The sequence below is a fragment of the Oncorhynchus masou genome, chromosome 28 (genome assembly GCF_036934945.1).
Source record: "Oncorhynchus masou masou isolate Uvic2021 chromosome 28, UVic_Omas_1.1, whole genome shotgun sequence".
Lineage (NCBI taxonomy): Eukaryota > Metazoa > Chordata > Actinopteri > Salmoniformes > Salmonidae > Oncorhynchus > Oncorhynchus masou.
In genome coordinates this window covers 18,229,470-18,257,015 of record NC_088239.1, presented here as the reverse complement: position 1 = coordinate 18,257,015, position 27,546 = coordinate 18,229,470, and the positions used below count along the sequence as shown (strand labels likewise).

General features: G+C 42.5%; 2 protein-coding genes across 6 annotated transcripts in view; one reads left to right on the top strand and one right to left on the bottom strand.

Annotated features, from left to right (window-relative positions):
- LOC135517292 (aspartyl/asparaginyl beta-hydroxylase-like) overlaps positions 1-2,424 on the top strand; it is a 43,865-nt gene extending 41,441 nt beyond the window's left edge. Inside the window, exon 21 of one of the 3 annotated variants that reach the window (XM_064941457.1) lies at positions 63-2,424. In XM_064941457.1, the coding sequence (XP_064797529.1) occupies positions 63-213 (151 nt within the window). In that variant the 3' untranslated portion in view covers positions 214-2,424. The remainder of the gene's footprint in view (positions 1-62) is intronic. The other 2 variants (XM_064941458.1, XM_064941459.1) reach the window with 2 other exon arrangements.
- Positions 1,112-26,748, bottom strand: LOC135517295 (clavesin-1-like). Of its 3 annotated transcripts, none has more exons than XM_064941462.1 (7): positions 26,564-26,748; positions 19,829-20,400; positions 19,271-19,445; positions 11,693-11,803; positions 10,911-11,143; positions 4,009-4,050; positions 1,112-3,190 (listed from the first exon to the last, which is right to left on the bottom strand). In XM_064941462.1, the coding sequence occupies exons 2-7, from the start codon at positions 20,215-20,217 to the stop codon at positions 3,109-3,111; spliced, it is 1,032 nt and encodes a 343-aa protein (XP_064797534.1). In that variant the 5' UTR covers positions 20,218-20,400; positions 26,564-26,748; the 3' UTR covers positions 1,112-3,108. The 3 variants fall into 3 exon arrangements, with proteins under 3 accessions (XP_064797534.1, XP_064797533.1, XP_064797535.1); XM_064941461.1 differs by lacking the exon at positions 26,564-26,748 and adding an exon at positions 22,895-23,445; XM_064941463.1 differs by lacking the exons at positions 4,009-4,050; positions 26,564-26,748 and adding an exon at positions 22,895-23,445.
- Between the last annotated feature and the right edge of the window lie 798 nt (positions 26,749-27,546).

The following is a 27,546-nucleotide window of genomic DNA, read 5'->3' as shown; positions in this document are numbered from 1 at the left end:
TTGTTTCAATTAAGGACTCTAGCTTTAACACAAAGGCTATGGTCTCTGCTGTTCTCTTCCAGGGCTTGGGAGGAGGGGAAAGTGCTCATCTTTGATGACTCCTTTGAGCACGAGGTGTGGCAGGACGCCGACAGCTACCGGCTCATCTTCATCGTGGATGTGTGGCACCCCGAGCTCACCCAGTACCAACGGCAGACTCTCTCCCCCATTTAAAGGATGTATGGTAAAATGACTGACAGACAGACTGTCATCTACTGGAGTGCTGGGGTTAACACTCATAAGAACGGAAGGGTCCATAGTATCTGGTCTCTGTCTGTCCACACATTCCTTCACATTCGGCCATTTTAGGTCAAAGGTGACAAATGTGACACTTGTCCTTGCTCAGTCAAGGACTTCATTTTGGAACCGTCTAGAAGAGTTACTGAAGGCCCTGTCAGATTGGAAAAAGCCTTTGTGACACTTTGGAACACTGACTGCTAACTGTGGTACTCGACCAACTTGGTTTTTAGGCCAAAATGTGGACATACGGTAAGGTGTGGGTTTAATATCACATAGGCTGTGTTGTAAATGTATCACAAGTGCATTCTTGTTTTTCATTAGTCAACCAAAGTGCCATGTGTCTGAAACATACCTAACATACAAACGGTAACTGAACAAAACTTTAGTATTGCGATTAGTGAGTTTACTGTTGTATAGTTACTGATATCATTTCTTAAAGAGATCGTTTTCCTGGTTTTTATCCCAATCTTAATCGTTTTCTTTCCTCAAGAAAAGTTATTTGATGATTTTCATGTTCAAGTCTTCAAAAACGTGAGGTAAGGACACAAATAAGATTAGAGTAACACGGAAAACTATCCCGTTAAGATGTTGCTAAGCTAGCTAAACCTCTGCTAGCTGTTGTTTCTCTAACACTTGATTGGTTATTACACAGCTCTTATTGCATGTAATGGTCATGCATTAACTTCATGTTACTTCCATAGCTTTATACAGTAATCTGCATCTTACTTTATTTTGGGGTTCTATTTTTAGTAATACAGAAACACTGCTTATTAGGTCATTCCATTTAACTCGTATGATTTTCGCATGTCACTTTAGATTAATAGATGGGACATCACAATGCCAAGAATGTTTTTATTGCAGAATTAATATTGTAAAAAAAAAAACACATTTTTGTACGCTGACATATTTTCAACTGTGCCTTGACCTGGGAGCACACACAGCCCATTATACTCAACAGGCTTGTCTCTGTAATTTAAAGTCCTGCCAAACTTGTGAATTTACATTCTTAAATGTATCAAATATGAACATTTTGACTGAAGGCATATATTTTGTACATGCATAACATTTGAATGTTTTATAAAATGCTAATTTCCCTGTGTAAAGGTTAGGCAGGAGCATGTTGAATGTACACCAGTCTTGTCACACTGCATTCCAAACCTGGGTCAAAAACCAATGTCAAATACTTCCCAATACTTCAAATGCGCTTAATTTAGTTTGCCTTGTACAATGGAATAGTCCCTAAGAGGAGAATCTGAGATAAATAAAGTGCACTACATAGGCTATTCTTGAGTATTAGAAAGCATTTCACCCAGGTCTGCTGCATTCCAGGTATAGCAAAGCTGACTAGAAGGGGTCTTTGCTTGACCAATGTTGATTTTCAAAAGGAAAAAGAAATGCCGAAGCATATTCTTCTAGATGTTGTTATTTAATCACTCTCTATGTGCGTTGGTAATCCGCTTCATCGCAGCAATGAAATCATGTCCAAATCAGTCCAGTGGGATTCTGCTGAGTTCATGTGCTATCAGAATATTCAGAAACTCAGGACTAAGAAATTCCTGGCAAGCCCGCTGACTCATCATAGCTACCTGTTTCAGATGTCCAAAACCGCTCATACTGATCTTACGGGTAGGAAATACAGGAAACTGGGGTAACATCAATGTACCCCACGTTTCCTACTTCAGAGGAGTATGTAAACATATCATAATGCCATGGGTCGGAATCATTCGTCAGGACTATTGGATGTCATCCTGTCTGCCCAAAAAAGGATGAACTTTTCACCCAAGTGTGGCTGTCTGTCATGGACATGGGTGTCTTGGGGTTCTGTTTAGGCTGTGATAACACATTCAAGTTATCCTCCTGACTCCAAAATAGTTTCTTAGTTACAATGCTGTAGTAAATCAAGCACGTTCACAAAAGCCACATCGTTTGAGAATTATTTCACCTTTTGTGGTACTCTGTTATGAATCTATCACTTTTTGTAGTGTTGAAATCACTGAACTGTTCCATCTGTTGTAACTTGGCCTGCCAAGTAAGTAATGCATCTTTCAATTCTATTTTGTATGTTGTAATTAGTTGCACTGAATAATTGTAAACTAAATAGCTTCTTTTCAGTAAATGAAAAATGAGGTCAAAATGGTGTCAAGTGATCTAAACATAAACAGAAAGTTGTGTTTATTTACATAGGTAGCTTCATTTATATAGTGTAACAATAATGTGATTCATCTCATTTGAAATTATACTCCGCTGTGTGATTTTCGATGACAAAACCTGAACACACACACACGTAATGAACACAACACATAACTTAAAATACATTTCCTATACATTCTTTTAAAGTTGACTTAAATACATTTTGGTTCGATGGAGGTCACACTGATAGTGCAGTAGCCCTGATAAATATACAATCTTGAAATATATTGACTTTCATAGAAATGACAGCCCCTAAAACAGTAAGATACAGTAGTTTGGCATTCTGTTTGCGAGGCTTTTGGACATTTAACTCGGCCAGTCAGTCTTTCCTAGTGGTACTGTTAAAACAAACATTAGTTTAATCATTCTACTCCTATCGGCATTGATTTGGATGGCTGGTGACCTATAGTTTTGCCAGTGAAAGTGGATGGCACAGCTTTTGAAACTGGCACTGGCTCACAGTCAAGAGATGAGAGGTTTTCAGTACAGTAGCTCCATGTGAAAAAGGGTTTAGTCTCCATTTTGGGTCCGTGCCTCTGCGTTTTTGACTTTCTCAAAGTTCAGTTTAGGATTTTGGAGTCAGTGGGGTTGGAATCCAAATTAGAGTGCTTTGGATACAATGTGGACGGATCGGAGAGATCAGTCCAGAGCCAGGAGTGGCTGTGCCGTGTTGTCCCTGTCAGCTTGCCGTAGGGTACCCGGCTCCACGGCTGACTCGGACCTGAGTTAAACAACAACAACAGTAAGAGATGGTGACTACTATCAGCAGTATAATGGAGAAGGTTTAAGCAGGGACCAGGGTAATATTGATCAAAGAGAGAACTAGACATACAGTATCTGTGGTCATGATGCAGTTATAATACATTACAAGACTAAACATGGATCACCCCTCTTATTATGTCTAAACACAAACTGAGAACCAACCATTGGGGGGGGGGTAATCCAGATTAGTAAAATAGCACACTGTTTTATATCCTAAAAACACATTTGACTGCCAATAGTAAAATGCATGACATAACTCCTCAACTCTCATATCCATGCGTCAACACAAAGCCTCCCTGTGTTGTCTCATTTAGCTACCAGGAAATACTCATAATATGCTAGGTTATGACTGGTCCATTAAAGATGAGCTCAACAACCCAGCTCAGGAGGGCAATCCAATGGGGATAAGGCTAGACTAAATCCCTGATTCTCTGTGCTGTGCTGTTTAGAGCACTTTAACGCCAGTGGGGGAGCTTAGCGCTCCGCTCCCCTCCCCTCATCTCCCCCTGTAAGCCCACTGATTAAAATCACCAGCAGATGAAAATGGAGCCTACCCAGAGCTCTCTCTGCTAAGGAAAGAGACGGTGGCACAAACATGCCCTTCTGTCTACTGAGATTTAGATATTCCACATTTAGCTTGGTTTAATATCTTTCAGATTTGATGTGATGATGAGATTTGCATTGCATTGCATGATTACCCAGTCAAATGTTGCTTGAAATATATACATTGAGTATACAAAACATTAAGAACACATGCTCGTTCCATGACAGACTGACCAGGAAAATCCAGGTGAAAGCTTTGATCCCTTATTGATGTCACTTCAATCGGTGTAGATGAAGAGGAAGAGACAGGTTAAATAAGGCTTTTTAGCCTTGAGACAATTGAGACATTGATTGTTTGTGTACCATTCAGAGGGTGAATGGGCAAGACAAACGTGCCATTGGAAGCACTGGAATCAACATGGGCCAGTATTCCTGTGGAATACATTTGACACCTTGTGGAGTCCATGTCCCAACGAATTGAGGCTGTTCTAAGGGGTGCAGCTCAATATTAGAAAGGGATTCATAATATGTGTATACTTAGTGCACATGTATGTAACTTTCAAAATGAAATGCTTATATGCCAGTGAAAGTTCATAATGTATAGCTTATGAGCCTTAATGAAGCCTCCATAAACCATTTACCAGGTGTACATACTGTATACTGAACGAAAATATTAACACAACATGTAAAGTATTGGTCCCATGTTTAATGAGCTGAAATAAAAGATCTCAGATATTTTCCACATTCACAAAAAGCTTATTTCTCTCATTTTGTGCAGAAATGTGTTTATATCCCTGTTAGTGAGCATTGCGCCTTTGCCAAGACAATGCATCCACCTAAAAGGTGTGGCATATCAAGAAGCTGATTAAACAGCATGATCATTACAAAGGTGCACCTTGTGCTGGGGACAATAAAAGGCCACTCTAAAATGTGTAATTTTGTCTCACAACACAATGTTACAGACGTCTCAAGTTGAGGGAGCGTCTAATTGGCATGCTGACTGCAGGAATGTCCACCAGAGCTGTTGCCAGGGAATTTAATGATATTTCTCTACCGCCTCCAACGTCACAACCGCAGACCATGACCACATCTGGCGTCTTCACCTGCAGGATCATCTGAGACCAGCCACAAGGGCAGCTGATAAAACAGAGTATTTCTGTCTGTAATAAAGCAGTTTTGTGGGGGAAAAAAATTGGCTGGGCCTGTCCCCACAGTGTTTAGGCCTGGCACCCCAGTGGGTGGGTCTATGCCCTCCCAGGCCCACCCACTGGCTGCGCCCCTGCCCAATCATGTGAAATCCATAGATTAGGGACTAATGAATTTATTTAAATTGACATTTCTTTATATGAACTGTAAATCAGTTAAATCTTTGAAATTGTTGCATGTAGCGTTTATATTTTTGTTCACAGATCATGTATATGGAACTGTAATTCTATACTACATACAGTACCTACTGAAAGTCTACACATTTTGCTGCTTTAACATTAAATCTAGGGGATTAAATTAGATTTGTTCCTACCAATCTACACAACCTACTCCACATTTTTAAAATTAAAGAAACATTCTATAACATTTTCCTAATGAATAATTCATCAAAAATCTAAGATGTCTTTTTTGCGTATGTCTTCACACCTTTCAATTAAATCTTCCAAATATTTTACCTTAGTAAAATGATTAAGGTAAAATATCTAGAAAAATATCTTGAAATTAGATAAATGACATGTATTAAGCCTTTTTTAGGTTAAAATGAGTTGAATTATGTGCCATTGATGTTAGATAATTTAGCTAGGTAAGAAAAAATAATATTGTGAATGATCAATCAATATAAGATATTTAGGCTTGCTTAGATTTCTTTTGCATTGATGTTGTCTTGCAGCCTTGTGGCAAACCGAATGGTTGATTTGCAGTGGATTTTTTAACAAAGACTTCCTTCCTTTCACTTTGTCATAAAGGCCAGTAATGTATAGTGAATGCAATGTTGTTGATCCTCTGTATTTTCAAGTATTGTGGTGGAGGCATCCTGTTATGGGTTAAAAAGCCTGAGGAAAGCACAGGAGCAAAGCCTGAAGAAACCCTGTCTCAGTCTTCTGGATACCTGACCCTGGGATAGTGTTTTATTTTTCATCGGGACAATGAAATAAATGTTAATTACAGAATTGCATTCCAAGAGGTATTAAGTGTTCCTGAATGGTCTAGTCACAGTCCTGACTTAGATCTGCTTGAAAATCAAAGACATTGTTTGAATATTGCTGTCCAACAATGATCCCCAACCACATGTATTGAGCTTGAGCAATTTTGGAGAGAGAAAAAACAATGGATATACTGTATGTTGCCCTAACAGGCTGACTACACCGCTCGCGTTGCAAAATAAATTCAGAAATCTATGTTATTCAATTATTGCACTCACACTGCTTACGCACGCCAATGAACGTCTGCGTTGCCACGGGCTAAAATAGAAATCAGTTATATTTCTGATGCAGATCGCGCTGCAAGTCCTGCATCTCCCATCTCCTCATTGGTTTATTGAAGCAGGTACCCACGTGCCATCTCCTCATTGGTTATGCCCACGTGGGTGACTGAAAGACAAACGAAGTCAGTGGCAGTAATGCACCTAATTTATGAAAGTTGCCAATCGCAATATAAAGTCAGGAGAAGAAAAAGCCTGGATGGAAGAGAGATGACTAGAAACTATTCGGTTGACCGTTTTATGTGTGGTTTAATTGTCGGAGTAGAGAACCTTGTGCATTTCAGGTAAAATAACAACTCAATGTTTATATCCCAGGAAAGATTAGCTAGCAACAGCAAGCTAGCTAAATAGGACAAATTAGCTAGCAAGTGCAAGCTAACTAGCTAAATTGCCATAAATGTTTGATGCTTTTCGACCTGTCCCCAAATTAATATAATTGGTTCAGAGTTTGTTTTGATATTTGAATCTGTGTGTCGTGATCGTGTTTGGTGTGGGGGGACAAAATAAATGTATGCACGATGGCGCATGATGGCACACGCGCGCAGCCGGTTTGGGTTCCGTGTAAGAGTAGTGCAAAGATGGTAGAATCTTAATCAAAATGATTCACAACTGTAATGGCTGCCAAAGCTGCTTCTACCAAGTATTAACTCTGGGGCTGTGAAGACATACACAATTCATTTTTTATTCATTTGGAAATGTTCTATAATTTTTCTATCACTTTGAAAATATGGAGTAGGTTGAGTAGATCAGTAGAAAAAAAATCTGATTTAATTTTTAAAAAGTATAATAATTAGAGACATCCTCCAGCAATTTAAAAAAAAATGTTTACCATTGAGAAGTGATATTGGAAGTATAATTAGGTTAAGTACACACACTACAAGGTAAAAAAAAACTGCAAACTTTAAGGAGAAAGGGCATTCAAGGGGTTGGTCTGATGGTAATCTGTGATGTCATTGGCCTCCCACTTGCTAGAGAACAAAAGGGGAAATTCTATAATATAAATCCTAATTCTATAGTTAAAATATAAATAATAGTGGGCTACTTTGAATATAGTGTTGTTTGACATGACAACGAATGAAAATGCTATGGATGAATTATTGTGACAGGGTAGGAATAAAAGTGATGTTCAGTGTTTCCTAGGGGACCCTATAATCTTTGGCTACATTAAATCTTTATTCATTTAGCCAACATATTCATGCTTTGCCTATTCCTCTTTGATTTCGAAGATACTGTTGCACAAACAACATGCTGATTTAGGCCTCCACCAGCAGTGGTATAAGGGCTGTATTAGCTTGCTACGTTTGCTCTGACTTAGTACTTTTATTAGCTAGTTAGCCAGCAAACTAGTGATTAGCATTAGTGGCTAACACGATTTAGCTTAACTTGCTAAGAAAATACAAACTAGCTGTTTGCAAACTAATATTATAATTATAGAATGCTTGTGGATTTATATTAAGATCAAAGTGGAAACAACATCGTTGTCATCAACATTGTTGCATGTGCTGCATTGACCATGCAGACTGAATGAAAGTGTCTCGTGGTCAAGCAGCAGATGCGCTCCTTGAGTGAGGGGGTGGGACTAGGTCTATCGAAAATGGCATGGAGAGAACCGAGAAGGATGACTCAAATAGCGGAGTAAACTATGCAAATGAACGTTACACACGGTGTATCACATTTAACAAACCAAACATTCAAATACCATTATAGAAGGTCAAGTAAAAACCCAAATCGGTCCTTGCATCAATACCGGTATATAAACTCAGCAAAAAAAGAAACGTCCTCTCACTGTCAACTGCATTTATTTTCAGCAAACTTAACAGTAAATATTTGTATGAATATAACAAGATTCAACAACTGAGACATAAATTGAATGAGTTCCACAGACGTGACTAACAGAAATGGAATAATGTGTCCCTGAACAAAGGGGCATCAAAATCAAAAGTAACAGTCAGTATCTGGTGTGGCCACCAGCTGCATTAAGTACTGCAGTGCATCTCCTCCTCATGGAATGCACCAGATTTACCAGTTCTTGCTGTGAGATGTTACCCCACTCTTCTACCAAGGCACCTGCAAGTTTCCGGACATTTCTAGGGGGAATGGCCCTAGCCCTCACCCTCCGATTCAACAGATCCTAGACGTGCTCAATGGGATTGAGATCCGGGCTCTTCGCTGGCCTTGGCAGAACACTGACATTCCTGTCTTGCAGGAAATCACGCACAGAACAAGCAGTATGGCTGATGGCATTGTCATGCTGGAGGGTCATGTCAGGATGAGCCTGCAGGAAGGGTACCACATGAGAGAGGAATATGTCTTCCCTGTAACGCACAGCGTTGAGATTGCCTGCAATGACAACAAGCTCAGTCCGATGATGCTGTGACACACCGCCCCATACCATGACAGACCCTCCACCTCCAAATCGATCCCGCTCCAAAGTACAGGCCTCGGTGTAACGCTCATTCCTTCGACGATAAACAAGAATCCGACCATCACCTCTGGTGAGACAAAACTGCGACTCGTCAGTGAAGAGCACTTTTTGCCAGTCCTGTCTGGTCCAGCGACGGTAGGTTTGTGCCCATAGGTGACGTTGTTGCCGGTGATGTTTGGTGAGGACCTGCCTTACAACAGGCCTACAAGCCCTCAGTCCAGCCTCTCTCATCCTATTGCGGACAGTCTGAGCACTGATGGAGGGATTGTGCGTTCCTGGTGTAACTCGGGCAGTTGTTGTTGCCATCCTGTACCTGTCCCGCAGGTGTGATGTTCGGATGTACCGATCCTGGGCAGGTGTTGTTACACGTGGTCTGCCACTGCGAGGACGATCAACTGTCTGTCCTGTCACCCTGTAGCGCTGTCTTAGGTGTCTCACTGTACAGACATTGCAATTTATTGTCCTGACCACATCTGCACTCCTCATGCCTCCTTGCAGCATGCCTAAGGCACATTCACACAGGTGAGCAGGGACCCTGGGCATGTTTCTTTTGGTGTTTTTCAGAGTCAGTAGAAAGGCTTCTTTAGTGTCCTAAGTTTTCATAACTGTGACCTTAATTGCCTACCATCTGTAAGCTGTTAGTGTCTTACCGACCGTTCCACAGGTGCATGTTCACTAATTGTTTATAATTCATTGAACAAGCATGGGATAAACAGTGCTAAAACCCTTTACAGTGAAGATCTGTGAAGTTATTTGGATTTTTATTAATTATCTTTGAAAGACAGGGTCCTGAAAAAGGGACGTTTCTTTTTTGCTGAGTTTAGTAAAGTATGGTTACCGCCCAGCCCTACTCCACACTGAAGTGAACAGCAGCAATCAAAGGCTAATGCAACCTCCTTGATCTGATACAACACTAAACACTAACAATATTCAACAAACCCACAATCGACCCAATTGTCAATAATCTTCCTTAGCCATCTGATCATGGCCATCAGTAGGTTCATGACATGTCAACAATCATGGCTGGTATTTCTTCACTGGATGCTCTGAGGACGATCTCAGATGACCAGTAACACACAAGCGTTCCCAGTATCCCTTATCGATGGTTGGCACTATCACCAGTATGACAAGATATCAACAACAAAAAATCTGATTTGAAAATGAACCCAAAACTCAACCATACTCCTGACCATGTGCCTACCTCTAACCTTTAACTAAGACATCAAAGATACTTTCTGTATTCATACACTTTCACAATACAGTCAATTTGACTTTAAAGCTTGGCCACATAGATGGAGTCCTCATCTATCCTATCCATTATGAGAGGGAGGTTCATGCTTTCTGCACCAATCCCCCATCCAGGCCAATCCCCTCCAGATGCATTCCCCTGAGTTAGGCTCCTAATTAGGGGGAGTGTGGCAAGCAAATGAGACTGGGGATCCCTGGGATTGGAGCAGACACTGGCCGGGGTCAATGAGAGGGTCTCTTAAGTGCTTTTTTAATTATATCAATTCCGAGAAGCCTGCTCTCCTGAGACCTGATCGTACATGACTTTCTGTTGATTGCAGAGGAAGAGAGTCGTGCATGTGGCCTGCTACCGTGGAGGAGGTTTGTCTATTTTAATGACTACTCTCTCTCTCCCTCTCGCTCTGACATTCCCCTTTGTAGAAGGACAGAGAATCCATATACAATACTGTATACTGTTTTCATGTTCAGTGTCTTATAGATACACCTTTAACTTGTAAAAGGGTAGTTTCGAAAAGCTCTGAACCTAAAAGGAAAGTCTTTTTTTAGCTGAGGGGGGGGGGGTGAATGTCAAACTGCAGTGGGTCTCTGACTGAGTGAGCTGTTTGGTGGACAGTAGTGGGCAAGACTCAGGCCTAATCACCACCTCGGACTTAAATGGGTATTTCTGAGGATTCACACGAGCCACTGGTCAGTGGTCAGCCCCATAGAGGTCATTATCTGAAAGTCTGTAGACTGCGTAATTGCTCTGGCAGACTTCAAACAATCGGTCGATACTAATGAAGAAGGATGTCAGCGAGACACTGGATTGATCCGTTTGTGTTCTCTAACTTTCTGTTTCGCTTTTTGTTAACTTCTTGCATTACTATACTATAGCTAGTGTTGCAAAAAAGGGGAGTATTACCCAAATCTTTTATATCCCCCCAAATCCCATATATTCCGATGGATATTTTCCAGCTGAAAAATTCCTGGAATTTTGCAACCTTTTCTGTAGCTCACCTTTTCAGAAGTTTGTTGGCACATTCCTTATCTCCGCCACCATAGCTCCCTTTGACATGGAGGGCGTCGTAGGTGAGTGTGTACTCCGTCTCGTCGTTGTAGTTGGGCCCTAAGAGGGTCCGTGCCCAGATGCCCATGTCATAGGGCGGCAACGTGCCACCAAACTCGGATGGCAGACAATCGGGTAGGATAAGCTGGTGTAAACTGTTGAGGTTGTTCCCGTGGAGGAAAATCTGTTGGGAAGAATTTTAAAAAATCTGATTTATTTACATTTGTATTCACATTTGTTTATTTAATGTATTTATTTATCTGGTGTTCAAATTTATTCAAGGGAGCCCTGGCCAATACATTTCATAACTATCTCAAATTGTTGATTTCTTACTTACCCTTCTTATTTTTAACCAGTGTCATCAGACATCCCTCCAAACATTTGACGCTAGAAGCTGTATTACAAAATATCTTTATGTTTTTCCATTAATCTAACCTGCACTATCCTGAGGAAAAGTTTCAATTGAAACTACCCCAAAATATGTGAATCTCAAATACTCCTCATAGCTCTATAAGTGCTGACTAAATGATATATCCCCTTTGTGTAAACTTACATTTTATTCAACTAGCAAAGATATTTAATGACATCTCTCTATCTGGCTTTGTCAGCTCAGTAGTGTTCCACCTCTACCAGTCCTGAGCTTAACCACTCAATATAATGCAACAGTTACAAAAGGGTGGAGAGAAGGGTAGGGCAGAGAGAATGTAACTGAATTAGTGAAAAAGGCAATTACCCTTTTCCTAGTCTTGTCCTTGAGGAAAGGCTTGATGATGGTGTACATGGCGTGGATATACCAGGGCTGGTTCACAAAATGGATCCCACCGAAGCGAGCAGGGAAGCTGTCCTGTAGAGAAGTAGGGAGGGGAATATAGGTTGAGTTATACTCAAGTAAAGTATGATTTTATTAGGTTGTTTCATTAACTCTGCTTGCTTTGAACTCTATTATTTTAGTTACAATAGAGACTTGAAATACCATAGCGTAATAATTTTAAAAAGTTAAAATCTTAATAGAAAATAATATGATAAAATGGTAGGCTAAGCCAGTTCCTCTGTCCTTCTATATCATAATAGCTCAATTAAATGGCATTCATTATCTTATTGAAGAGGTTTTTGGCCAGAACAGTACAGTAACCTGCAGCAAAAGGGACCAAGGGGAGCAGCGCAAGATCATGACAGAGCTTCCTAGATACTGATTAGGAGCATTTCCGTTGCTGTTTAGAACTCTGCTAGCCATCTACAGTGTGCAATACTGCTACAATGCATTGCTGGGGGATGCCCCTTCCACCCTTGTAATCGACACCTTTAACGATTGCGGTGTAGCATCAACAATGCAATCCCCATGACAAAACCATGTAAATACAAGGCTTATGGGTCAGTTATTAAGACAAAGGCTGAATCATTCAGCAGATTATGAGTCTCGCAAGATTTCCTTTTGTGTAAGTGCTATTTTTTAAACAAACTCAGCAACTGCGTTTATTTTTTCTATGTTGGTTGGGGCGTGATAGTGACTAGGGTGGGTCATCTAGGTGATTAGTGATTTATGTTGGCCTGGTATGGTTCCCAATCAGAGACAGCTGTTTATCGTTGTCTCTGATTGGGGATCATATTTAGGCAGCCATTTCACCATTGTGCTTTGCGGGATCTTCTCTATGTATAGTTGCCTGTGAGCATTATAGTAGCGTCACGTTTTGTTTGTTCGTTTTGTTTTTTAAAGTTTTCTATTCCAAAATAAAGGATGGAAACATACCGCGCTGCATCTTGGTCCACTCCTTATAACGATCGTGACAGAAGATCCCACCACAAACAGACAAAGCAGCGTGGCCAGGTGGAGCAGACATCATGGACATGGGAGGATATTTTGGACAGTAAAGGATCCTGGACGTGGTAAGAAATCATGGCCGGAAAGGATCGCCTTCCATGGGAGCAGATGGAAGCAGCAAGGGAGCATCAACAACGACTCCGGGGTTTGCAACCCCGACGCAAGCACGAGAGGCAGCCCCAAACATTTTTTGGGGGGTGCACACGGGGTGGTTGGCGGAGCCAGGTTTCAAACCAGAGCCAATTCCCCCCACTCGCTATAAGGAGCGTGTGACCATTCAGGCACCATGCTATGCGGTGATATGCACTGTGTCTCCAGTGTTCATTCACAGCTCGGTGCCAGCTCCCGCACTTGCCGTGCGAAAATGAGCATCTAGCCAGGGCGGGTTGTGCCAGCTTAGCGCTCCTGGTCCCCAGTGCGCCTCCTCGGTCCAGGATATCCTGAGCCGGCTCTACACACTGTATCTCCGGTGCGCCTTCACAGCCCAGTGCGTCCTGTGCCAGCTTCCCGTACTTGCCATGCGAAGGTGGTCCAGACCTCCAGTGCGTCTCCACGGTCCAGTATATCCTGCGCCGGCTCTACGCACTGTGTTCCCAGTGCGCCTCCACAGTCCAGAATGTCCTGTGCCTCCTCCCCGTACTCGCCCTGAGGTGCGTGTCACCAGCCCGGTGCTACCTGTACCGGTCCCACGCATCAGGCCTCCAGTGCGCCTTCACAGTCCAGTAAGTCCTGTGCCTACTCTCTGCACTCGCCCTGAGGTGTGTGTCACCAGCCCGGTGCTACCCGTACCGGTCCCACGCATCAGGCCTCCAGTGACCCTGCACAGTCTAGAGCTTCCGGCGACAGTTCCCAGTCCAGAGCTTCTGGCGACAGTTCCCAGTCCAGAGCTTCCGGCGACGGTTCCCAGTCCGGACCCTCCAATGACGGTCCGTGGTCCGGAACCTCCAACGAAGGTCCGTGGTCCGGAACCTCCAACGAAGGTCCGTGGTCCGGAGCCGGAAGATCTGGGCTGGGAAACGTCGCCGGAAGCTCTGGACTGGGAACCGTCACCGGAAGCTCTGGACTGGGAACCGTCACCGGAAGCTCTGGACTGGGAACCGTCGCCGGAAGCTCTGGACTGGGAACCGTCGCCAGAAGCTCGGACTGGGAACCGTCGCCAGAAGCTCTGGACTGGGAACTGTCGCCGGAAGCTCTAGACTGGTCGGCGGTCCGGAGCCTCCAGCGACAGTCTGCAGTCCAGAGCCTTCAGCAGGGGTTCCCAGTCCAGAGCCTCCTGTGAGGTTTCTCAGTCCGAAGCCTCTGGCGATGACCCACGGTCCGGTTCCTCCGGCGAAAAGCCACGGTCCGGTTCATCCGGCAAGGATCCACAGTCCGGAGCTTCCGGCGACGATCCCCGCACCAGAGCCGCCATGGAGGATGACGTATCTGCGAGCGGAGTGGGTACTTCGCCCCGCACCGGAGCCGCCCTTGACGGTAGATTCCCACACGGACCCTCCCCTATTGAGTCAGGCTCTGTAGTTGGAGTCCGCACCTTTGGGGGGCGGTACTGTCACGCCCTGACCATAGAGAGCTGTTTATTTTCTATGCTGGTTTGGGAGTGATAGTGAGATCTTGTCTATGTATATTTGCCTGTGAGCATTATAGTAGCTTCACCTTTCGTTTGTTCGTTTTGTTCTTTAAAGATTTCTATTCCAAAATAAAGGATGGAAACATACCACGCTGCATCTTGGTCCTTATAACGATCGTGACAGCTGTTAGTGTCTTACCGACCATTCCACAGGTGCATGTTCATTAATGTGTTTATGGTTCATTGAACAAGCATGGGAAAGTGTTTAAACCCTTTACAATGAAGATCTGTGAAGTTATTTGGATTTTTAGGAATTACCTTTGAAAGACAGGGTCCTGAAAAAAAAACATTTATTTTTTTGCTGAGTTTATATGCACTGAACAAAAATAGAAATGCAAAATGTTGGTTCCATGTTTCATGAGCTGAAATAAAAGATCCCATACACATTTCCACATGCATAAAAAGCTTAATTCTCTCAAATTTTGTGCACAAATGTGTTTACATCTATCACGATCGTCTGAATGAATGGACCAGAGTTCCACATGTTTAATAAATATGAAACTCACCAAAACAGAAGAACTAAACGTGACGTTCTGTGCTGCTCACAGGCAGCTACACAAACACAAGATCCCACAAACAGCAGGTGGGAAAAGGCTGCTTAAATATGATCCCCAATCAGAGACAACGATAGACAGCTGCCTCTGATTGGGAACCATACCAGGCCAACAAAGAAATAGAAAACATAGATTGCCCACCCAAGTCACACCCTGCCCTAACCAAAGAGAGAATTAAAAGGATCTCTAAGGTCAGGGAGCCCCAACATCCCTGTTAGGGAGCATGCAATTAGCATGCTGACTGCAGGAATGTCCATCAGCGCTGATGGCAGAGAATTTAAATTAATTTCTCTACCTCCCTTTGGCAAAACTGACCACGACTCCATTTTGATCCTCCCGTCCTATAGGCAGAAACTCAAACAGGATGTACCTGTGACGAGAACTATTCAACGGTGGTCTGACGGATCGGAATCACGTGGACTGGGAAATGTTCCGGGCAGCCTCAGAGAATAATATCAATTTATACACTGATTCGGTGAGTGAGTTTATAAGGAAGTGCATTGGAGATGTTGTACCCACTGTGACGATTAAAATCTACCCTATCCAGAAAGCGTTAACCCTCACAAGGCTGCCGGCCCAGACGGCATCACTATCTGCATCATCAGAGCATGCGCAGACCAGTTGGCTGTTGTGTTTACGGACATATTCAATCTCTCCCTATCCCAGTCTGCTGTCCCATTGCTCCTGTACCCTAGAAGGCAAAGGTAACTCAACTAAATGACTATCGCCCCGTAGAACTCACTTCTGTCATCATGAAGTGCTTTGAGAGACTAGTCAAGGATCATATCACCTCTCCCTTACCTGCCACCCTAGACCCACTTCAATTTGCATACCGCCCCAGTAGGTTCACAGATGATGCAACCGCCATCACACTGCACACTGCTCTATCCCATCTGGACAAGAGGAATACCTATGAAAGAATGCTGTTCATTGACTACAGCTCAGCATTCAACACCATAGTACCCTCCAAGCTCAATGTTAAGCTTGATTACCAACAACGATGAGACAGCCTACAGGGAGGAGGTGAGGGCACTCGGAGTGTGGTTTCAGGAAAACAACCTCTCACTCAACATCAACAAAACAAAGTTGATGATCGTGGACTTCAGGAAAAAGCAGAGGGAGCATCCCCCCCCCCCATCCACATCGACGGGACAGTAGTGGAGAAGGTGGAAAGTGTTAAGTTCCTTGGTGTACACATCTTGGACAAACTGAAATGGTCCACCCACACAGATGGTGTGGTGAAGAAGGCGCAACAGCGCCTCTTCAACCTCAGGAGGCTGAAGAAACTTGCCTCGTCACCTAAAACCCTCACAAACATTTACAGATGTACAATTGAGAGCATCCTGTCGGGCTGTATCGTCGCAATTGCACCACCCACAACCGTAAGGCTCTCCAGAGGGTGGTGCGGTCTGCACAATGCATCACCGGGGGCGAAGTACCTGCCCTCCAGGACACCTACAGGACAGGAAGGCCAAAAAGATCATCAAGGACAACAACCACCCAAGCCATTGCCTGTTCACCCCGATACCATCCAGAAGGCGGGTCAGTACAGGTGCATCAGAGCTGGGACCGAGACACTGAAAAACATCTTCTATTTCAAGGCCATCATACTGTTATTAAACAGCCATCACTAACACAGAGAGGCTGCTGCCCTCATATAGACTTGAAATCATTGGCCACTTAAATAATGTTTACATATGTTTACATATCTTGCATTACTCATCTCGTGTATATACTGTATTTTATTCCATCTATTACGTCTTGCCTATGCTGCTCGGTCATCGCTCATCCATATATTTATATGTATATATTATTATTCCATCCATTTGCTTACATTTGTGTGTATTAGGTAGTTGTTGTGGAATTGTTAGATTACTGTTAGATAGTACTGCACCGTCGGAACTAGAAGCACAAGCATTTCGCTGTACTCGCAATAACATCTGCTAACCATGTGTATGTGACCAATAAAATTTGATTTAATTTGATTTAAGCTGCTTCAATGTTGTTTTAGAGAATTTGGCAGTATGTCCAACTGACCTAACAACCGCAGACCATGTGTAACTACGCCAGCCCAGGTCCTCCACATCCAGTTTCTTCACCTGCAGGATTGTCTGAGACCAGACATCCGGACAGCTGATGAAATTGTGGGTTTACACAACAGAAACATTTCTGAACAAACTGTCAGAAACCGTGTCAGTGAAGCTCATCTGCGTGCTTTTCTTACTCACCAGGGTCTTGACCTGACTGCAGTATGGCGTTGTCACTGACTTCAGTGGGCAAATGCTCACCTTTGATGGCCACTGGCATGCTGGAGAGGTGTGCTCTTCACGGATAATTCCCGGTTTCAACTGTACCGGCCAGATGACAGACAGCGTAGTGTGTATTGTGTAGTTATAATGTCTGCTTCCAACTTACATTCTCAAAAACGTAGATCCCCTGAACACAGCTCACTTTCCAGCCCACTTTCCAGCTCACACTCTCAAACACATAGATCCCCTGAACGCATCTCACTCTCCAGATCCCATTCACCTGAATTCTGATCACCTGTTCACACACCTGTATGTCAGTGTCACACACTATTTAGTTCAGTTCTTTGCACCCTGTCATTGTGAGGTATTGTATTGTTTGTTTTGTGACACACTTCCATTCGGAGCTCTGTTTTTCCCCGTAATTTAATCCTCACGTGTATGATAGTTTTTGCCTGCCTCACTAACGCTTTTTGCCTATTCCCTGCTTGTACTTTAGCCTATTGGATTTCCTGTTATCAACCTATTGCCTGATCTCCAGGACTACGTTACTTGTCTTTTCCCTGCCTGTACTGTTGCCAATTTTGGACCCCCTGTGTATGACCTTCTGCCTGCACCTGGACCTGGACCTAGCTACCTGCCTCCTCCTGTGGTCCTTTACAAATAAACACCTGCTGCGCCCTGCACTTGAAACCAGTTCTCTGTCTCCCATCGTGATCAGTACAGTCGTGTTGGCGAGCTGTTTGGTGATGTCAACGTTGTTAACAGAGTTCCCCATGGTGGCAATGGGGTTATGGTATGGGCAGGCATAAGCTATGGACAACGAACACAATTGCATTTTATCTATGTTAATTTGAATACACAGAGATACCATGATGAGATCCTGAGGCCCATTGTCGTGCCATTCATCTTCCGCCATCACCTTATGTTTCAGCATGATAATGCACGGCCCCATGTCGCAAGGATCTGTGACTAACAGATGCATATCTGTATTCCCAGTCATGTGAAATCCATAGATTAGGGACTAATGAACTTATTTTAATTGGCTGATTTCCTTATATGAACAGTAACTCAGTGAAATCTTAGAAATTGTTGCATGTTGTTTATACTTTTGTTCAGTATAGTTTTATGCAAAGACGTAAACTACTACCCAGTTGATTGTACAGTTTCTGACTTATTGCCATTGCTAAATAATTCCCTCATAAGCCATAAGCATTTGGTGTTTCTATTACACAACACAATTTTGTAATGAAATTCAGACAAAAAAGCATATTCCCTGATATCTCCACTGTCTGCTTGTTGATCGGCCCATATAATGTGTCCACATCACTCAGTTTCTGAGTAGCATAGCGTTTGAGATCAGGGCATACACTAACCACTGTGCTTTACCTTGTTACTTAGCAACAGGGCATCCCATCTTTATGTAGGCTTACTATCGTCATATTGTCGAGTTATCTTTATTTACTTTTAGTCATATACGCTGCACTGCAAGGCAGAATACTGTCTATCTATCTCTGTCCTTAGAACTGATAAAGAAGGACCCTGAAATTATGCAATAAAAATGTTAACTGTAGAATTGGCCATATGTGGTGTGATGGCTCCACATATTGCATGTGTCAAATTGCAATTGTCCAAAAATCCAGTGGAATAGACTTGGATTGAATATTCAGACCAGAGCATAGAGACACATTAAACCATAAAATCCATCTTCCTTTCAACATTCAGAACAGGCACTTATATGATCAGGCCAATAGGTACTGATGATACCCATCACTTTCCACATTTTCTCTCTACAGCTAACCAATTATAGAGGTAAGAGAGTACAATCCAACTGTCCAATGCAACCATGATCTAATTCACCTTAATGCTGATTACTTAACTACATTTATCTGCTTTGGGTCGATTCAACCCAGTCAGCGCTGGGTGGTGATCATCAGGGCACACCATAGCAATATGAAATGTAGTGTTTCTTATTGGACATGTTCAGATACTGTAGCACCTCACTCTGTTTCAGACAGTTTTGTTCTGTTTAATGTATACTGAACACAACCCTGGTCACGCCTACCTGCAGGCCTTCGATTGCCAGTTTGAGAATATTGGGCGTGAGCTTGGATGCCTGCTTGAAGGAGAAGTTACTCCAGTCGATGATCAAGATGAAGCCGTTGATCTGGAGTTCTTGGTTCTCTATGAGAACCTCCAGGGAGAGAAGGATGGCTCGGAGGATGTCTGTGAAAGAGCTCCTTCACAGAGAGAGAAAGATACATCAGATTGGGATACAATGCAGAACAATCCAGCCCTGTTCTGTATCAAGACTATTACAATAATTCAATCCAGGACAATCCAGCACTGTTCTGTATCAAGACTATTACAATAATTAAATTATTTCTGTCCCGGGTCTGCTGGGTCTGACCATTGAGTGGGCCAGAAAAGGGCCGGAGTAAAGTCTTTGGGCAAGAGAGTGGTTATTGTTTTGCTGTTTAGTTCCAAATTATTATTTTTTAAGTATTCTATCAAATCAGTATCGATCAGTAGCTACAGTACAATTGTTTACTTGATTAATGGAACAATTACATCAAAGAAGCCACTTCAGTGAGACAAATGTGCCTTCTAAAATATCTAATACCTTCCCTGGTCCCAGTTGGAAGCAAATAGGATGAGTATCTTCCGGCCATGCTGATCCGGTGTCTCCAGGACACCTGGGAAGCCGTCCATCAGAGCCCTCTTGATCCCCGGGTCGTCCACCTTGAAGCTCTGGAACATGTCCAGGTTCTGCTGGCGGAATTGAAAATACTGGGCCAGGAGCCGGAAGGTCTCTGCCTGGTTGAACTTGCGCGCCCGCAGAAACCTCAGGATGAAGTCGTCGTCCGTGCGCAGGAAGCCGATGTCGGGCCGTGTCACGATCATGTCGCGCACCTGCTGGATGTCCGCATGGAGGGTGTCAGGGTTCTCGTTGAGCTCCTGGCGAGCTTTCTCTGTGGTCTCGGAGGTCAGGCCCGCTTGCAAGTGAGTCATGTTTTTTTGGCTTTAGTCAAGTTCACACTCTCTCTATATCTGGGTTTTGGCTAAATATTATTGTAGAGATCTCCTTAGTAAACAGTCTTGATTTCTGTTCTGTACATTTTTGGTGGTGTCTCACCGGCACACGCGTCTCTCCAGTACACCACCTCCTGAGCTGTGTCACCTGTAGTGTTTAGCCTATGAAGAAAAGATATGGAAGATTTAGAGTAACTGGTCCACCAGTAGACTAAAAACATTCATCCTTCCGTCTTCTCTTCTTTAGAATAGGCCTACTTGTTGTGTGTATGTACTGACATGTACTGTATGTGTAACTGATAGATGCACACACATTACATGTTAATGTTTTTACATGTATGTAAATTGTAAAGTCTTTTGTCTGTAATGTCTTTTTCGTTATATGTCGGACCTCAGTAAGACTAGCTGTCACCATTGGCGTTGGTTAATGGGGATCCTAATAAATCCAATTGGCTAAGCACTGATCCAACACAACTTGATAGGAGAAAATATTTGTTCCACTTCATATCTATCACAGATCCAATCAGGTCAGATCAGTAAATGTTCCAAGGAAAGGACAAAGAAAGTTAACATTTTTAAAGTGGTCGAACAGGGCCCTGGTTTGGGAAATGCATATGTGCTGATGATTTCAACAGCATACACTGTTCAAGTTGAGAAGGCGGGTATTGCTGACATCATGGACAAACCCATGGGCTACATTTTCTTGTGCATCGTTTTCAGGTCAGAGTTCAAATATAACAGGCAGTGCATTTTCCCTACCAACAATAAGCCTACCAGCTATGGATTTTACACTGTGAAAAACCCAAACATTATGAAAATACAGTGCATTCGGAAAGTATTCAGACACCTTCACTTTTTGCACATTTTGTTACGTTACAGCCTTATTCTAAAATATATTAAATTGTTTGTTTTCCTCATTAATCTACACACAATAACCAATAATGACAAATCAAAAACAGGGTTAGAAATGTTTAAAAAAGAAGAAGAAGAAGAAACTGAAATATCACATTTACGTAAGTATTCAGACCCTATAATCAGTACTTTTGTTGAAGTACCTTTGGCAGCGATTACAGCCTCGAGCCTCCTTGGGACGCTACAAGCTTGGCACACCTGCATTTGGGGAGTTTCTCCAGTTCTTTTCTGCAGATCCTCTCGAGCTCTGTTCGGTTGGAAGGGGAGCGTTGCATCACAGCTATTTTCAGGTCTCTCCAGAGATGTTCGATCGCGTTCAAGTCTGGGCTCTGGCTGGGCCACTCAAGGACATTAAGAGACTTGTGCCGAAGCTACTCCTGCGTTGTCTTGGCTGTGTGCTTAGAGTCATTGTCCTGTTGGAAGGTGAACCTTTGCCCCCAATCTGAGGTCCTGAGCGCTTTGGAGCAGGTTTTCATCAAGGATACCTCAGTACTCAGTAACTCAGGCCAAAGAGTTTTATCTTGGTTTCATCAGACCAGAGAATCTTGTTTCTCATTGTCTAAGAGTAATTTAGGCGATTGCCTTTTGGCAAACTCCAAGTGGGCTGTCATGTGCCTTTTACTGAGGAGTAGCTTCCGTCTGGCCATTCTACCATATAAGCCTGATTGGTGGAGTGCTGCAGAGATGGTTGTCCTTCTGGAAGGTTCTCCCATCTCCACAGCCAGCTCTAGTCTCAGTGGTTCCAAACTTCTTCCATTTAAGAATGATGGAGGCCACTGTGTTCCTAGGGAGCTTCAATGCTGCAGGAATGTTTTGGTGCCCTTCCCCAGATCTGTGTCTCGACACAATCCTGTCTCAGAGCTCTACGTACAATTCCTTCGATCTCATGGCTTGGTTTTTGATCTGACAGGTGTTGTCAACTGTGGGACCTCATATAGACACACGTGCCTTTCCAAATCATGACCAATCAAGTTGTAGAAACAACATGCACCTAAGCTCAATTTTGAGTCTCATAGCAAAGGGTCTGAATACTTATGTCACAAAGTATTTCTGTTTTTTATTTATTTATACATTTGCAAACATTTATAAACATTTGTTTTCACTTTCTCATTATGGAGTATTGTGTGTAGATTTGAGGATTTTTTAAAAATTTAACCCATATTTGAATAAGGCTGTAAAGTAACAAAATGTGGAAAAAGTCAAGGGGTCTGAATACTTTCCGAATGCCCTGTATACAGAGGTTATTAGTGTATTAAACCCATATTTTAATAGTGATAATCATAATCGGTAATAAATCGGTAATAAAATCACAATGGTGTTATTTGCTATTTATTTACATTTTACATTTGATTTAGCAAGACTGACCTAGCCAATCGAATGCCATTACATTAGATTGCCTGCTGGTCCAAGCAGGTTCTCTGTGACTGTGACGCTCACCAATTACGGGTCAAACGCTGCGAGGGCCTCTCCCTGTTTATTTATTTATGAAACATTACCTCATCTCCCTTGCTATTCAGAGATATAATAGTGAATAAAATGCCACATATTATGCTATTGCACAATAACATAAAGTCCTATTCCATCAGCCGTTCACGGATTAATTGCGTTACATGACGTACCGCACCGACCACAATGTGAATCAGGACAAACTGCCATATACCCCAAAGAAAACCTGCCACATATTGATAAACACTTTGTATATACAAATGTTATAAATCCACATTGAGATAAATGTAATACTTACATGAACACCACGCCCTGTAAAACCAGCCAGGTATCCGATGAAGCGCAGGACTGCACAGCAGACGTATCATTCCATTGATATTTATAAATACTGGCCATAAAGGAGTTTCAATAAATAATATGTAGCCTATTTTTATCCAGTTGGCAAGGAAAACGTAAATAAAGAAAAATATAATATTTCCTTGAAAGGCTATCAAGTAAAAAAAAAATTGAAATCCTGTAGCCTAAAGGACTGCGTTGTCTGAATGTATTATACGGTGTAGGCTGCCTGAAAGGATGCTGTGCCCCATAAACGGAACAGATTGGCGGCCATGCGCGGCTGTGTCTGCTTCGATGAGGGTTGTACGCACTCTGCCTGGAGGACGAATACGAGACAAACTGAGAAGATATAGTGTTTGAGACTCACAGAGGTGGGGAATCACCCGCGGTGCTCAATTCCGTGTGCCGCAAAGTATCATACCATTTTCACGACGTAAACCATAGGCTATTCTCATCCAATTGGTCTTTTCAAGTCTCCAATAAAACATGTACGTAGTCTCCATCAGTTCCGTTCGCGGCAATTGCGCCCAGTTGGTTAGAATATGGTTTCTGAAGGACGCGCGCATCGCATCCCAGGTCGAGTTCAAGCACAGTGGATTTTTTTCACATTTGACAAATACGCCTATAATCTTTGCCTTTTCACTAGGCCTAATGCAATTTATTATAGCCTATTGTACAATGCCAGAATAAGCATACTATACTTTATTAAAGTATATAGGATAGGTTAGTCTACTTGGGACCATATAGATCTAATCATGAGTTAGGGTCAATTCCATTTAAATTAAGTCAATTCCAAATATACTTCAAACGTGCCATTTTTCAAAATAGGATTTTCTTTCTTGAAACATACTCTAACTAAGAAGAAGTAAGAGTACCTTAACCCTAACTGGTGAGATACAGGAGACAGCAGCTGAAAGTCATTTTCGGCTAACTGAGGGCAGCAGTTCATCATGAAAAGTTTTCAAAGTGTGCTCCTTAGCCTCCTCTCTGGTGAGTTCATCATCATATCTACAGAGCATACAGTAAAGCTTATTTGAAGCACACTGAATGGACATTGTCAGTTGCTAAACACATTAGATTTGCTGTTGCTTTTCACTTATTGTTCTTTGTGCTGAAGCAGCTAGTAACTAAAGGGCAGTTCTGTGTCTGATGTGAACTTGTGGTCTCTCTCCAGCTGCTGTGTGGAGTTTGTCTATTATGGGTCGGATCTTTGCATCTGGATACGAGGGAGGAGAGGCAGAGATCAGGTGCCACCATGGCCGTGGGTACGATAACTACTCAAACTACTCTGATATTGTAGTTAAAACTCAATGTGGTGTTCACCACACTGAGAAAGGCAGGTTCTCTCTGTATGGTGACACAAAGAGAAGATTCTTCACTTTAAATGTCACCAACCTGACCCTAGAAGACGCTGGGGCATACTGGTGCACAGTGATGAGAACCTTGACAGACATCGATACAGAAATCAGACTGGAGGTAGTCAAAGGTAAGTTCTCTTTTTCTTTGTGTATTTTTTTGTCAATATATATTTTTTACGGGGTTGACAAAAAAACCCATCAACATCATTGAAGAAAAATAGTGAAGACATCAAAAATATGAAACAACACATATGGAATGATGTAGTAATCAAAAAAGTGTTAAACAAATGAAAATATATTTTATTTTTAAGATTCGGGAAAAGTAGTCACCCTTTGCCTTGACGACAGCTTTGCACACCCTTGGCATTCTCTCAACCAGCTTCATGCAGTAGTCACATGGAATGCATTTCGATTAACAGGTGTGCCTTGTTAAAAGTTAATATGTGGAATTTCTTTCCTTCTTAATGCGTTTGAGCCAATCAGTTGTGTTGTGACAAGGTAGGGGTGGTATACAGAAGATAGCCCTATTTGGTAAAAGACCAAGTCCATATTATGGCAAGAACAGCTCAAATAAGCAAAGAGAAATTACAGTCCATCATTACTTTAAGACATGAAGGTCAGTCAATGCGGAAAATTTCAAGAACATTTAAAGTTTCTTCAAGTGCAGTCACAAAACCCATCAAGCACTATGATGAAACTGACTCTCATGAGGACCGCCACAGGAAAGAAAGACCCAGAGTTACCTCTGCTGCAGAGGATAAGTTCATTAGAGTTACCAGCCTCAGAAATTGCAGCCCAAATAAATGCTTCACAGAGTTCAAGTAACAGACACATCTCAACATCAACTGTTCAGAGGAGACTGTGTGAATCAGGCCTTCATGGTTGAATTGATGCAAAGAAACCACTACTAAAGGACGTCAATAATAATAAGAGACTTGCTTGGGCTAAGAAACACGAGTAATGAACATTAGTCCGGATGAAATCTGTCCTTTGGTCTGATGACTCCAAATGTGAGATTTTTGTCTTTGTGAGATGCAGAGTAGGTGAATGGATCATCTCCATGTGTGGTTCCCACCGTGAAGCATGGAGGAGGAAGTGTGATGGTGTGGGGGTTCTTTGCTGGTGACACTGTCTGTAATTTATTTTGAATTCAAGGCACACGTAACCAGCATGGCTACAACAGTATTCTGCAGCGATATGCCATCCCATCTGGTTTGTGCTTAATGGGACTATCATCTGTTTTTCAACAGGACAATGACCCAACATATGTCCAGGCTGTGTAAGAGCTATTTGACCAAGAAGGAGAGTATTGAAGTGCTGCATCATATTACCTGGCCTCAACAATTACCAAACCTCAACGCAATTGAGCTGGTTTGGGATGAGTTAGACCACAGAGTGAAGGAAAAGCAGCTCAGCATATGTGGGAACTCTTTCAAGACTGCTGGAAAAGCATTCCAGTTGAAGCTGTTTGAGAGAATGCAAAGAGTGTGCAAAGCTGTCATCAAGGCAAATGGTGGCTACTTTGAAGAATCTCAAATATAAAATCGATTTTGATTTGTTTAACACTTTTTTTGGTTACTACATGACTCCATATGTGTTATTTCATAGTTTTGATGTCTTCACTATTATTCTACAATCTAGAAAATATAAAAAATTAAGAAAAACCCTTGAATAAGTAGGTGTGGCCAAACTTTTGGCTGGTACTGTAGGTGCACACAGGCAGAGAAACAAATTCAAGGTGACAGACAGTGACATTCAATATCGCCTTGCACACTGTTGCCTGTAACTAGCTGAAATAGGGTTTAATCATTAGTCCAACAGTTGCAAAAGAGAGTTTCCATTGGACAAATTCAGGTATGTTTATCCCCATTTATTCCGTTTGATTACATTTTAGAAACATTTTTCAACAGAATCAGCTAAATGAATACACCCCTGATCACCCATAAACACAGTTCACTTTCATAGCAGCCACGTTGTATTCCTAATCGCATCTATGTACTCTCTTCTCTCTCCACTCACCTCTTCCCTTCCCTTTTGGACTTGCACAACACATCAGCTGCATGTGACCAAGCGAAAAAACATTTGCAAGCCAAACACACAGCCTACATCGTTGTCACCATATTAGCTAAAGTAATGTCATAGTCAGCATAGCTAATAGAACTAACACATTAGTAAACCCCCTATAATCATGCAGTAACATTACAGTGTACAGTCATTAAGCAGTGATACCGGCAGTCCCCGGTGGCAATAAATTATTAATACCAAAAGCTTACCTTGGCTTGAAAGTGTTCCAGTGTTGTGTTGGAGAGTCATAGCCAGCTAGCTAACATAGCATCCCTCTGTTTGAGCAGGGTGTTTGAGTAGGCTAAACTAGCTAGCTGCATTTGCATGCTAAGTAAGTGAAACTGAAAGTTAAAAAACAATAATAGACAATCGCTCTATCTTACTTCTTCATTTTGGAAGAAATTAATTTGTTCAAACTGTTAAACTATTGTCTTTCTCTCTCTTTGTGAGTCAACTACTCACCACATTGTATACACTGCAGTGCTAGCTAGCTGTAGATTATGCTTTCAGTACTAGATTAATTATCCAATCCTTTGATTGGGTGGACAACATGTCAGTTCATGCTGCAATCAATCAATAAAATGTATTTATAAAGCCCTTTTTACATCAGCTGATGCCACAAATTGCTATACAGAAACCCAGCCTAAAACCCCAAGCAGCAAGAAATACAGATGTAGAAGCACGGTGGCTAGGAAATACTCGCCAGAAAGGCAGGAACCTAGGAAGAGAGGAACCAGGCTCTGAGGGGTGTCCAGTCCTCTTCTGGCTTTGCCGGGTGGAGATTATAACAGTACATGGACAAGATGTTCAAGCGTTCATAGATGACCAGCAGGGTCAAATAATAATAATAATCACAGTGGTTGTAGAGGGTGCAACAGGTCAGCACCTCAGCAGTAAATGTCAGTTGGCTTTTCATAGCCAAGCATTCAGAGTTAGAGACAGCAGGTGCGGTTGAGAGGGAGAGTTAAAAACAGCAGGTCCGGGACAACGTCTGGTGAACAGGTCAGGGTTCCATAGCCACAGGCAGAACAGTTGAAACTGGAGCAGCATTACGACCAGATGGACTGGGGACAGCAAGGAGTCATCGGGCCAGGTAGTTCTGAGGCATGGTCCCAGGGCTCAGGTCCTCCAGGAGGGGAGGGAGAGGGAGAGGGAGAGGGAGAGGGAGAGAGAGAGAGAGTACTTAAATTAA

Excerpts from the sequence above, each read along its gene's own strand:
- LOC135517295 (XM_064941462.1), bottom strand. The coding sequence starts at position 20,217 with ATGACTCACTTGCAAGCGGGCCTGACCTCCGAGACCACAGAGAAAGCT. Across the intron at positions 4,051-10,910 it reads GCCAACAAACTTCTGAAAAG|TGACATCAATAAGGGATCAA; the intron begins GTGAGCTACAGA and ends CACCGATTGAAG. Across the intron at positions 3,191-4,008 it reads CTTTCACCTGGATTTTCCTG|GTCCGAGTCAGCCGTGGAGC; the intron begins GTCAGTCTGTCA and ends TGTTTAACTCAG.